The 12748-nt window shown below is 44.7% G+C and overlaps 1 protein-coding gene across 1 annotated transcript; it reads left to right on the top strand.

Moving 5' to 3' along the window:
* The first annotated feature begins 258 nt into the window (after positions 1-258).
* LOC136318972 (RNA-binding protein 4B-like) lies at positions 259-11395 on the top strand. Its single transcript, XM_066252145.1, is given in 5 exon segments — positions 259-383; positions 1053-1476; positions 7913-8214; positions 8216-8589; positions 11272-11395. Coding segments are annotated over 4 exon segments (1092 nt in total). The 5' UTR covers positions 259-383; positions 1053-1064; the 3' UTR covers positions 11276-11395.
* Positions 11396-12748: the final 1353 nt, after the last annotated feature.

Here is a 12748-nt window from a genome sequence, read left to right as displayed (position 1 = left end):
ACACCCCAGTCTTCTGATTTCACCAAGGCAGCGGTTGCTCTCGCAGCACTTTGGACGCCTGAGCATCCCCGCCCCTTCCAGCCTGGTGATTGGCTAGTCCGAAAGGGGGGCCGAACTGACCTCCGATCCGCAGCGCCGTCACCAGAGGGCCCCGCCCCGTGTCGGGGAGGCTGGGAGCCAAGCCTGGGGCAGTCATTTACATGCGGCTTTGGGATTGGTTGCCTGGCTCCCGCGAGGGGGAGGGGAGAGGCAGCGCGTACTCGCGCGTGCGTGAGCTGGCGCGCGAGAAAGGGCCGGGTCGCGCCGAGGCTCGAGCGGCCTTCGCCATTTTGTAGGGCTCTCTCTGACGCGGGAGCCGTCGCCACCGCCGCCGCCACCCGGAGGTACCGAGGGGGTTCTGCGGGTGTGTGGGGAGCCCGAGAGTGGCCCGGGGCGGGCCGGGCCTCAGCGGACGGAGATAGCCCCAGGTTTGGATTCTTCTCTAGAGGAGGTCCCGGGAAGACAACGAGAGGAGGCGGGGCCGGGTCTCCGGAGGGGGCGGGGCAGGGGTCGGAGCGAGTCTTTGTTGGGGCGAAGGAGATGGGAGTTGGGGGTCCCGGATTGGGGCCAAGGGAATCTTTTTATTCGTATTTTGAAAGGCGAAACCTCACGGGGGAGAGATGCACAAATTTCCCTCCAAAACCTTGTGACCAAGGGACACTCAGAGATAGGTGCTTCTTGTCCCTGGTTTGGGTTCTTCTCTTTCTTGCCTCCCCCCCAAAGAGTATTTGAAGACGTGAAACAGCCTTGTTATTTAAATGCGCCTCGTTTCACGATGATGATGGAGAATGCAATGCATGCCGACCCTGGCCTGTTTGTATGTCACACGCACCTCACACTACTCATTAAGAACAAACCTTTCTCCCTCTATTGAGGAAAAAAAAAAAATCACGGACGTTTTTGTGAGGTTCTTGAAGGTACCAGGAACTGTGGAGGATTCAGCCACAGGCGGAGTGCGCTGAGCTTGTCCGCTCCACCCCTAACTTTTGGAAATCTTGTTTCTTCTCCCTCAGGCTCTTGTCAGGATGGTGAAGCTCTTTATAGGAAACCTGCCGCGGGAGGCCACGGAGCAGGAGATCCGCTCACTCTTCGAGCAGTATGGGAAGGTGCTGGAATGTGACATCATTAAGAACTACGGCTTTGTGCACATAGAGGACAAGACGGCGGCGGAGGATGCCATCCGGAACCTGCACCACTACAAGCTGCACGGGGTAAATATCAACGTGGAAGCCAGCAAGAATAAGAGCAAAGCTTCCACCAAATTGCATGTGGGCAACATCAGTCCCACCTGTACCAACCAAGAGCTTCGGGCCAAGTTTGAGGAATACGGTCCAGTTATCGAATGTGACATCGTGAAAGATTACGCCTTCGTACACATGGAGCGGGCAGAGGATGCAGTGGAGGCCATCAGGGGCCTTGACAACACAGAGTTTCAAGGTGAACTGCTCTGGGGTCTGGGTGGCAGGACTGAGTGGGGTCTAGCTCAACACAGAGGCAAGAACACAGGATCATGGGGCTGGCAGGGTGGTACCTTCCATTTTGTTTTAGCCAGGAAGAATAGGTTGTATGCTTATCACTCTTAAGCACGATTATCCCCTTTCCAGATTATCAAAAACTGCACAGAATCACGAACTGTGGGTAACTCTATCTTTCAGGCTTCACTCATTTCGGTGCTGTTGGAAGTTGAACCTACCTGGGCAAGTTAGTACTTCATGAGAGAAGGGAGATGGCCTCTGGCTTACCTGTTGCTTTTTTTTTATGACCAGCAAGCCTTATTTGAGAGTGGAGTGTGTAGGATTTACACTCTTTACTGCCGAGGGTGATGAGTGGTGATGGGAAGGAGGAACATTCCTCCAGGCATCTGGAGGAATCCCTGTGCTATAAATCTGGCTGGTGAATCTGGACTTGGGGGAGTATCTTGAGTGCTCATATATTTGTGCAGCTCAGGCAGAGCCAAGGACCATGCCATGGGCTACGAATGTTCCTCAACTTACGATAGAGTTATGTTCCAATAAATTCATTGTAACTCTACATTGCACTTAATACTACGCTATGCAGAGTATTGTTTGCTTGCCCTTGTAGTTGTGTGACTGACTAGGAGCTGGGGCTTGGGCAGCACTGCCCAGCATCATGAGAGGAATGCACGGCGTATTCCTGGCGCAGGAAAAAATCAAAGTTCATAATACGGTTTCTACTGAGTGCATATAGCTTTCACACCACCATCAAAATGGACCGTCATGAGGGGAGGGGGTCTATATTCCGCTCCACCTATTTAATCCTAAGGGAAAAAAGGAAATTCTAAAATAATTAGGTTGAATGGGAACGATGGTTCTTCTGCAGAGGTCCCAGTAAGGTGATAGAGTAAATAACATATTATTTACACCAATAATAAAGACACCTGTGTTGTCATTAATACCACAGGAGGGTATCTAATGACTCTAGATAAGGGGTCCCCAAACTTTTTACACAGGGGGTCAGTTCACTGTCCCTCAGACCGTTGGGAGGGCCAGACTATAAAAAAAACTATGAACAAATCCCTATGCACACTGCACATATCTTATTTTAAAGTAAAAAAACAAAACGGGAACAAATACAATATTTAAAATAAAGAACAAGTAAATTTAAATCAACAAACTGACCAGTATTTCAATGGGAACTATGCTTCTCTCACCACCAATGAAAGAGGTGCCCCTTCCGGAAGTGCGGCGGGGCCAGATAAATGGGCTCAGGGGGCCGCATGCGACCCGCGGGCCCTAGTTTGGGGACCCCTGCTCTAGATTGTACAAATATGGTAGTATTTAGCCATATGTAGGTATTAAATTGAAATTAAGTAAAATTTCAGAGTCAGTTTCTCAGTTGTACTGTACACATTGCAGGCACGAGGTGAGTAGCTGTGGCATTAGCACAGATATGTAACATTTCAGTCATCATAGAACGTTCCATTGGACAGCACTGTTCTACAAGGATTTTGTTGACAGTATCATCTTAGACCAGTAGTCCTCAACCTTTTTTGAGCCACGGACTGTTTTTTTTGGGGATGGGGAGGTTTGTATTTTTCTGAAGTTGGAAACGGGGGGGGGGGGGGGCAGTCAGACAGACTCCTGCATGCACCCTACCGGGATCCACCTGGCACGCCCACCAGTGGGCGATGCTCTGCCCATCTGGGGCGGTGCTCTGTTGTAACCAGAGCCATTCTAGCGCCTGAGGCAGAGGCCACAGAGCCATCCTCAGCTCCCGGGCCAACTTTGCTCCAATGGAGCCTTGGCTGCAGGAGGGGAAGAGAGACAGAGAGGAAGGAGAGGGGGAGGGGTGAAGAAGCAGATGGGCACTTCTCCTGTGTGCCCTGGCCGGGAATCGAACCCAGGACTTCTGCATGCCAGGCCAACACTCTACCACTGAGCCAACTGGCCAGGGCCTGAGCCACGGACCGGTTTAATGTCAGAAAATATTTTCACAGACAGGCCTTTAGGGTGGGACAGATAAATGTATCACGTGACCAAGACAAGCATCAAGAGTGAGTCTTAGACGAATGTAACAGAGGGAATCTGGTCATTTTTAAAAAATAAAACATCGTTCAGACTTAAATATAAATAAAACAAATAATGTAAGTTATTTATTCTTTCTCTGCAGACCAGTACCAGTCCGTGGCCCAGGGGTTGGGGACCACTGTCTTAGACCACATGTTTACAGCCACTTTTCAGGGTCATAAATTAACACTATTTTTTGTATCGGGTGCTATTAAAAGGGTTGTTAAGATGTACTTAAGAGGCCCTGGCCGTTTGGCTCAGCGGTAGATCGTCGGCCTGGTGTGCGGGGGACCCGGGTTCAATTCCCGGCCAGGGCACATAGGAGAAGCGCCCATTTGCTTCTCCACCCCCCCTCCTTCCTCTCTGTCTCTCTCTTCCCCTCCCGCAGCCAAGGCTCCATTGGAGCAAAGATGGCCGGGGCGCTGGGGATGGCCCCTTGGCCTTTGCCCCAGGCGCTAGAGTGTCTCTGGTCTCAGCAGAGCTTCGCCCCCTGGTGGGCGTGCCAGGTGGATCCCGGTTGGGCGCATGCGGGAGTCTGTCTGACTGTCTCTCCCCGTTTCCAGCTTCAGAAAAAAAAAAAAAAATTTTAGATGTACTTAAGAGTCCTCTGCTAAACCTAGAAAAACAGTGGGAAAAAAAAATGGAAGAAGAGGAAAAGCTGACCAGAAAAGGGTAAGAAAGTTTGCAAATAGTGGAGACTACAGACAGTGTGTATCAAGTACTCTGGTCACCAGTGGTGCCCTAGCCTCCGGCTGCTCTTTAAAGGTTAGGGCAAAAGTCATAGCTACTTGCCATTAACTAGTTGTATGACTTTGGACAAGTGTTTTAACCTCTCTGTGCTTAAAGTTCCCCACTTTAAAGTAGAGTTAGTGCTTCCCTGCAGTACCTCCCTCACAGGACGGTAGTGAGGCTAGAATATAGGGTATAGAGGTGAAAGTATTTTAACAGTAAAAACACTGTCTGGTGAAACGAGTGTTTCTGTTATGGTTAGAAACTTATTTAAAATGTGGTAGCTATTTATATATTTTTTTGTATTGTTTTGGAAAGCTTTGCACCTCAGGCGGCTTTAAAATATTCATGATTATTTTCATTTGGTAGGGGAGGGAATCATGAATGGAGATTGGCAGAGAGAAATGGGGGTTCTTGCTTGACAAGTAGCAAGAACACAATGGAAAAAGAACGCAGTTAAAGTCAGGTGTAAACTGTGGAGATAGTCTAGTGTAATACTGCATGTTCTTACCTTTTTAATATACAGCTGAATAAAGGGATAGGGCAAAATATGTATATGGGAGTCGGTTCATTGGGGGAAGTTAGTTTGAGAGGAATGTGTGTTTTAATAAAGCAGATTTAATTACTTTAGGAAGTTGCTATATGAGTAACGCATGATCCGTAAGATTTTTTAAAATGTCATCAATGGAAAAGGAAAATGCTTTTTTTGGTTTTCATGTTCTTAGTCGGACGCCTCAGGAAAAGCACTCTACTCTGAGCTACACGTATAGGCATTTTTATAACCAGCTTTTTTTTCTCCAGATGACGAAAGAAACTTTAGCATTGGATAAATTGCAGTTTTACAGAAAATACAATCTAGATACCAATTTATCACATTTTTCAATAGTTTTTTCAGCTAATGAGGTGACCTCTTAAGAATGTTACTTGAGGCATCTTTTGAACCTTTTTATGTTAATGACTGCAGTTTAGGCTTCTGCATTGGGTGACTTCTAAGAGAAAGCAGAATCTGAGTTTACTTGGGTCCTTCAAGATCTGTTTCCTCGCCCCAGTGAACTGCACCCCTATTGAGTTAGCAAAGAGTTTGTGTTGGAAAACCTTAAAGAAGCCTTCCCAAGTAACAATTCAGGCAGCTGATTGGTGTTCAGGTGTCTCCTGTTTTCCCCCAATGTGTAAACAAGCATTCAATTAAAGTGTTGTTGGTGTGGTTCAGCTAAATCCTCAGTCTTCTGGATCCAGGTACATGGTAGGAACGCAGCAGTTAGGACCCCAAGTTGCTCACTTTAGTATTTTAATACTCTTACATTCTAGATTTCAGAGGGAAACACTTTTATTGAACTGGTTTTATTGAAAATGTTGGCAGTGCATTTCAGTAACTTTTGAAGCTCTCAGAAAATCTTGAAGTTTTTGGCCTCTCCAAATGTAGGAGTGGTAGAATTTAATTTTCTTTCAGTTTTCTTTGCCCTGGTTCCTTAGGGTAATAGAGAAACACAGTATTTTTCTATTATGATAAGAACTTAAAATTAAAAGCCTAGTTATAATCTTTGAGAAGACTGTGTGGAAAGTACCTATCACTTCTATTACTGATCTTTTAGTTCTAGGTAAATATTTGTACCTAAGTCCTTTTCATAGTCACAAGAGGTAGATTTTGCTACAGATGTTTATAAACTTCTCTAAGTAAAATGGGTAAAGACTAAACATAGTAATAACAGAAACATGAAAAAAATCACTGAACTTTGTTTCTGAAAAAAAAGAAAAAGAAATGCACCCAGAATCTATAAAGAGCAAGTTAAATTGAATTTTTATTTCCCCTTAAAAGTGTACTTCTAAGTCTCTGGATTGACTGCTTTTTAGATTGGCATGGTTACTCTGATTTCTGAATTGGAGCACAGTTTGTGTATGTCACACAGGTGAATGTCGTCATGCATGGTTAAAAGACAGGTAATTTGTAATCCTTCAGTCTAAATTATAGTACATTCTACATTTGTGATGTAAACTTGGACAAAAATCTGTGTGTTTCTGTTCTATGCGTAGTTAGGATGTGACCCTCAATATCTAAGAATTAGAGTATTTAAATCTGAAAACAGTGGGATGGCTGAGTGCTGCTCTCAGGGACTTTTTGCCATTTGGTATCTGTTGATGGTATCAGTGGTGATGGTGGATACTGCCTTTCTGCTAGCAGCTGGAAGTCAAAACCTGAGCACTTTTGTTTCTGCTAAAGAAAGGGTTTTAAGTTGGAGGCAGCAACTACTGAAAACTGGGGTGGTAGGAATCTTAGACATTGGGCAGAAATGAGTTTGACTAAAGTGATACTACTGCACTAACCGGCTCCCCTCTCAGGGTCAGTGCATGGCGCTGTTCTGAATCGGGCTGTTTCCAACAGGATGGTGGAGCACGAGGCCTCCTATCGCATAACTGCATCCAGAACAAGGTCTGTCACAGAGCAACCTGCTCATCGCGGAGGGGGGATTTGTTCTGAGCAGTCCTTAAGAGTGATGCGAAGCCCCTGTTCCCTACAGACGTACTGGCTGTGTTTTGGCTACAGTTTGAAAAGCACTGACTTGATCTCCAAAGTCTTATGCAGTTTGGGACTAAAGACTGCCAAAAATATCCTTTTCTCGCACTGCTTTTAAAGACCTTGGATGCTTTCATCAGTAAGGGCTTGGTGGTATACAAACGCAGGGTGAAGAGTATTTCTTCTCTTAGCTGTTCCAACTGCTGGTCATTCCCTGGATGTGGCTTCTTCGTATGGGTGCCCAAAGGACTTTAGACAAATGCTGCATTTTTCTAACAAGTAGATAATCCCCTACAAAGAATCATAAACTACCTGGCAGGATAAAATGCTAATCATTTCATTGCATGGGAGCACACAGTTTCTAAGAAACCAGTACTGTTTCAAGATCTAATTCTTGCTGTTGAGAGAGAGACCATGGTCAAGTAGTTTTCTTTTCCACAGTAGGCATGGATTCACCCTTGCTGAAAAAAGTGGGGGTGGGATTGGAATCTGGAGGGTCTTAAAACTCCTAGGTGTGCCAGAGGTAAAGCCTATGAGCCAGGTCTGATTCGTGAGCCCAGCTTAGCCTTCCGTGACTGCTGCAGTATGGCTGGAGGAAACAGCGGACAGAAGTTGGCGGTGTTCTTCCAGCTGCAGTGAACGGTCAGGCCTAATGTGACCCTGAGTTAATCTGGGAGAGGTTGGTAAGATGCTTTCCAAATATGGCATAACTGAAGTTTCATTGGATGTTTGATTTGGAAGAATTGACCAGGTTTTGAATTGTTCAAATCACACAGCCCCATTAAAGATAAATAGCTCAGTCTTAGCAGTGAAAAGTGGAAACTTTCATTTTCAAAACTTTCAAAACGGAAAGTTGTAGAGACAGAAGTCGGAGGGAATCTGGTCTACTTGGTATAAGTAGAAAGTATTTACTGGTCTCTGAGGACTTAAATTTTCTAGCTCTTATCTGAATTAAAACTTCAACTTCTTTTGGAGGGGAGTGCTGAAACAGGGTCTCTGCAGTGTTTGTTTGTATGTGTGTCTTATGCTGATTGGTTTACTTTCACTTTGGGGAGGATAAAGAATGTCAGTGAGTTATAATAAATCTATTGTCTGTTTCCTCAAGGCAAAAGAATGCACGTGCAGTTGTCTACCAGCCGCCTTCGGACTGCCCCTGGGATGGGAGACCAGAGTGGCTGCTATCGGTGTGGGAAAGAGGGGCACTGGTCCAAAGAGTGCCCAGTAGATCGTACAGGTCGTGTGGCAGACTTTACTGAGCAGTATAATGAGCAGTACGGAGCAGTGCGCACACCTTACACCGTGGGCTACGGGGAATCCGTATATTACAACGATGCGTACGGAGCGCTTGACTACTATAAGCGGTACCGGGTCCGCTCTTATGAGGCGGTGGCAGCGGCGGCGGCAGCATCTGCATACAACTATGCAGAGCAGACCATGTCCCATCTGCCTCAAGTCCAGAACACAGCTATGCCCAGTCACCTCAACTCCGCTTCAGTTGATCCCTACGACCGACACTTGTTACCAAACTCGGGTGCTGCCGCCACCTCTGCTGCTCTGGCTGCTGCCGCTGCCACCCCTTCCTCCTATTACGGAAGGGACAGGAGCCCCCTTCGTCGTGCTACAGCTGTGCTCCCCCCAGTTGGAGAGGGCTACGGTTATGGGCCAGAGAGTGAGCTGTCACAGGCTTCAGCGGCCTCACGGAATTCTCTATATGACATGGCCCGGTATGAGCGGGAGCAGTATGTGGACCGAGCACGGTACTCAGCCTTTTAAAAACTGGAGGTGAGAGTGGGGTGGGGGCGGTGAAGAGGTCCCTTGGGAGAGAGCTGTACAGCAAAAACACCTTTCTGCTGTCAGGGCAGTAGTGTCCGAAAGGCATAAATTACACGCTAGCCTCAAATATGCCTTTAGCGTAAGCCCGAGGTTCATTTGGTCTGTTGAAGTTTTAGTGTATGACTCCAACCATTTTGTTTCTTCTGAGAAAACAAACTCAGTTTGTTGGTGAGACTGTTGTTCTTGAGTCAAGTGTAAGCAGATCTGGGTTACAGAAGCATGATTTAAGAGAACTAATATTTGATGAGTGCCCTGTGTTTGTTTTATCATTTAATCTACACAATAATAATCCTTCAAGGTACGCTGTTTTACAGAGAGGGAACTAAGTCTCAGAGAGGTTAAGTACTAAAGTCAACTGGTAATTGAGAGGTAGAGGCAGAATTCAGACTCAGGCCTGGCTGATTTCTAAACCTAGTCTCTTTCCACTCAAGTCACTGTGGTGTAAGCTGAAGAGTACCTGTTCAGGAGTTAGTGAAGTCACGGTGAGAATTTTAACTAGAACTTCAGACTTCCAGTTGGCTAAGAAAACTACTTAGGTCATTATTAGCCTTTATCAGAGAAACTCTTCTAATATATAGCTGTGAGCCAGATAAAGTACTGTAAAGTTTAGGTGTTTAGTAATAAGACACTTGCTTGAAAGCGGAATGTTTGATGCCCCAGTCCCATCAGTCCTGTCCTTGCTAGTAATCGGAGTGTCTCCTACATGGGCATTTAAGCCGTATCGTTGTGTAGCCAGAGATGCTGTCATGAAAGCCTGATGCTTCCTGTTTTTTTCCAGAAGTTTTTATTGTTTTTGTTTGAGAAACATTCAAGGAACTAGATAATCAGGTAATTTTTTGATATATATATAAAATCCCATTAGTGGAGACCCTGAGAATTTAATTTTTCCTACTTCAGAAAATGTACGCCAAAGATGTTAGAATCTAGACTGATAAATTTCTTTATTCAGGTGAAAATGGTGTCATGACAACTTTTATTCTCATGGTTTTCCTTGTACCCTGAAATTGAGAGTCAGTTGAACGGGAGACCTAGTAGCAATGTTAAATTTAGTTACCACTGAGTTTCCAGGGTTCCTAACTTACTCCTTTGGCATGTTTAGAAGAAAACAGCAATGGGAATTTGCCATTTTTCATAGTGAGAAGCAAATACAGCATGAACTTGTGACAAGTGATATCCTGTATGACCATGACAAGGCTGGGATCTCCTGAGACCACTGTATAGCAATGTGCACTTGTGCGCATGAAGTGGATAACCTTACAACTTGTAGTTTGCCATTAATTTTTACTTTTAATGCAGCTGAGTCTGCCATGAAGTGGGATATGGCTCTAAAGTTGGAATTACCTATCAGATAACTTATTCCTCTTGAATGTTTCAAAGCTAAGTATTAAATTAGCATATGTGGTATTTAAAGGGTATTGCCTAAGTATTTTAAAATGAATTTTGACTGCAAGCAGTGGTTGTTCAACTAACCTTTTTAGTGATGACTTTTAAAGAAACTTACCTTCCAGGTGTGAACCTCAAATGGACTGAATAACCCTGAGTTGGTTGCAGTCCCAGGAGCCTGATGTTAATGAGGCTGCCAGGATGAAACACTCCAGAGCTGTTGGGATCCAAATTCGGGTCTCACCCTGGCAGAACTGATTCAAGAACGTCACAACTTTTGAAGTCGATTGGCACAGATCAAGACCAAGATTTGGCCCTTTGTCTGTAATAAGTAGAGGAGCTTGGTGTGAGTTAACTTTTCTTTCCCCCCAGCCATTGGTGTCTGGAGCTTCCATCATCAATGGAAGAATTAAGATAATTTTACGATTTCATCTTTTGATTTGGTAAGGGAGATGTGTCAAATATGGGAACTATTAGAGTTTTGGCTCTCAATCTAAGATGACATATACAGGTATGTTGGAGGGTAAATGAATACTCCTTGATATTTTTGAAAATTTGTTTACTATGAAAGATTAAAATGAAACATTTAGAATAAATAGTGCAGTTGGCCATATTTGAGATCTTGGCATCTTCTGCTTTTTCTGGACCCAGAAATTAAACTACAGTTCTTAATAATATCTGTATGCCCTTTGGCACAGTGACAGTAGCCTTGTATCACAGAAGATTGTCTTGCCTAAAAGATGGATAAAAAATGAGAAATATGTATTTATCACCAACACAGCAGTCTTCCAGATACATTGCTTCTTGTTCTATTGTAGCTAGAAGGAGATTGCTCTATGTAGTCATAATAGACTCCTGGGTAATACTGGGCTATGTCTGATCCAGTCTGACTTGGTTTTTTTTTTTTAATTTTATTTATTCATTTTAGAGAGGAGAGAGAGAGGGAGAGAGAAAGGGAGAGGGAGAGAGAGAGGAGAGACAGAGAGAAAAGGTGGGGAGGAGCAGGAAGCATCAACTCCCATATGTGCCTTGACCAGGCAAGCCCAGGGTTTCGAACCGGCGACCTCAGCATTTCCAGGTTGATGCTTTATCCACTGCGCCACCACAGGTCAGGCGTGTCTGACTTGGTTTTATTTTGTTCTTTGTTCTTCTCCCCCCGGAATACAGGACAGGACCGGGGCCCTTGTACTCGGAGCCGAGCCGCTGTCCAGGCACTGTGTAAGCCTCTTGTGTTGTGCTCTCTTTCAGGTAGGATAATTGCGGACTGAACCCTCAGGCTGCGGTCATATAGGAGAACTTGCTCTGCGCGGTCCCCTTTGCCGGGATGTTTCCATTGCTTCATGTTTCAGTAAACAAAGGAGTTTGTGACCAACTATGTTTTCTTTCTTAATTTAATTCTTCTAAGTTGACTTTTCTTTCTTCCTGATACGAGTCTCTGTAGCCTTTCACTGTTCGTTACATTCTCAGCCTCTGAGCAGCCCTAGGTAAGGATTATGCTGGCATCCCCTTTCCTGTACAGTGGAACCCCTCTTATCTTGCTTTCCTTGGGAGTTGAACCCTTCTCTCTGTTTACGCAACATCTCCTTACCCTTTAAAATGACCATGTAGTGGCAAGCAGCCTTTTCTGTTAGCTCTGGACTTGAACATTGAAGCTAATCTTTTGAAATTGCTAGGACCACTGGGGTGGGAGTGGGAGATGTTTTGTTTGTTTTTTTAATGTCTGACCTGTGATCGTGGTACAGCATTAGCTGAAATTTAGCCTTGTTTTATTCCACTCCTCCCACTTTTTTTTTTTTTTAATATTTTGACAAATAAACGTTTTTAACACTAAAGTATCTTCCTGTGCTTTTGTGACTTTACAACCAGTTATCTTCTGGTTCTTTCTCAGTTGTGCTTAAAGTACAAAATTCAAATGAATCAGTGTCTGAAATTTAGATATAGAAGGAAGGATTTAGTGAGATAAGTAACATGGCCTCAGCAAAAGGTGAAGAGTTAGCATCTTGAGACATTTATAAACATGCTTTTCTTTCTTTCTCTTTATTGGTTTAGAGAGAAAAGAAAGAAGAGAGGAGAGAAACATCAATTTGTTCTACTTATATATGCATTCATTGGTTGATTCTTGCATGTGCCCTAAGCAGGGATTGAACCTACAACCTTACCATATCAGGACTACCAAAGCTCTATAACCAACTGAGGTACCCAGCCAGGGTGCTCCTTTCTAAATAACCAGAGCTATGTTTTCCAGTTTAAAGGCTAGCAAACCCAGATTAGTAGTGATAGAAGCAAGCCCCACAGAGAGAGAGAAGCCTGTATCAGCAAAAGGTTTAGCCACAGGACCTATCAGGTTGACTCCATTTGACTTCATAGTGTATGTTTGTTTAGTCACTTGTGAATTATTTTAATATTCCACTAGGTGTTAATATTCTACTAGGATTAGACTTCGGCTAAAATGAGTCAGATAGTTATGCTAGATCAAAAGAAGAGAATCAGCCTGACTGGGCAGTGGTGCAGTGGATAGAGCGTATAACTGGGATGTGGAAGACCCAGGTTCGAGACCCCTGAGGTCACCAGCTTGAGCCCAAGGTCGCTGGCTCAAGGGGTTACTCGGTCTGCTGAAGGCCCGCGGTCAAGGCACATATGAGAAAGCAATTAATGAAAAACTGAAGTGTCACAATGCGCAACGAAAAACTAATGATTGATGCTTCTCATCTCTCCATTCCTGTCT

Source organism: Saccopteryx bilineata, chromosome 1 (assembly GCF_036850765.1).
Source record: "Saccopteryx bilineata isolate mSacBil1 chromosome 1, mSacBil1_pri_phased_curated, whole genome shotgun sequence".
In the NCBI taxonomy this organism is placed as follows: domain Eukaryota; kingdom Metazoa; phylum Chordata; class Mammalia; order Chiroptera; family Emballonuridae; genus Saccopteryx; species Saccopteryx bilineata.
The sequence above is the reverse complement of the archived record's forward strand: the minus strand, read 5'-3'. Positions and strand labels throughout refer to the sequence as shown.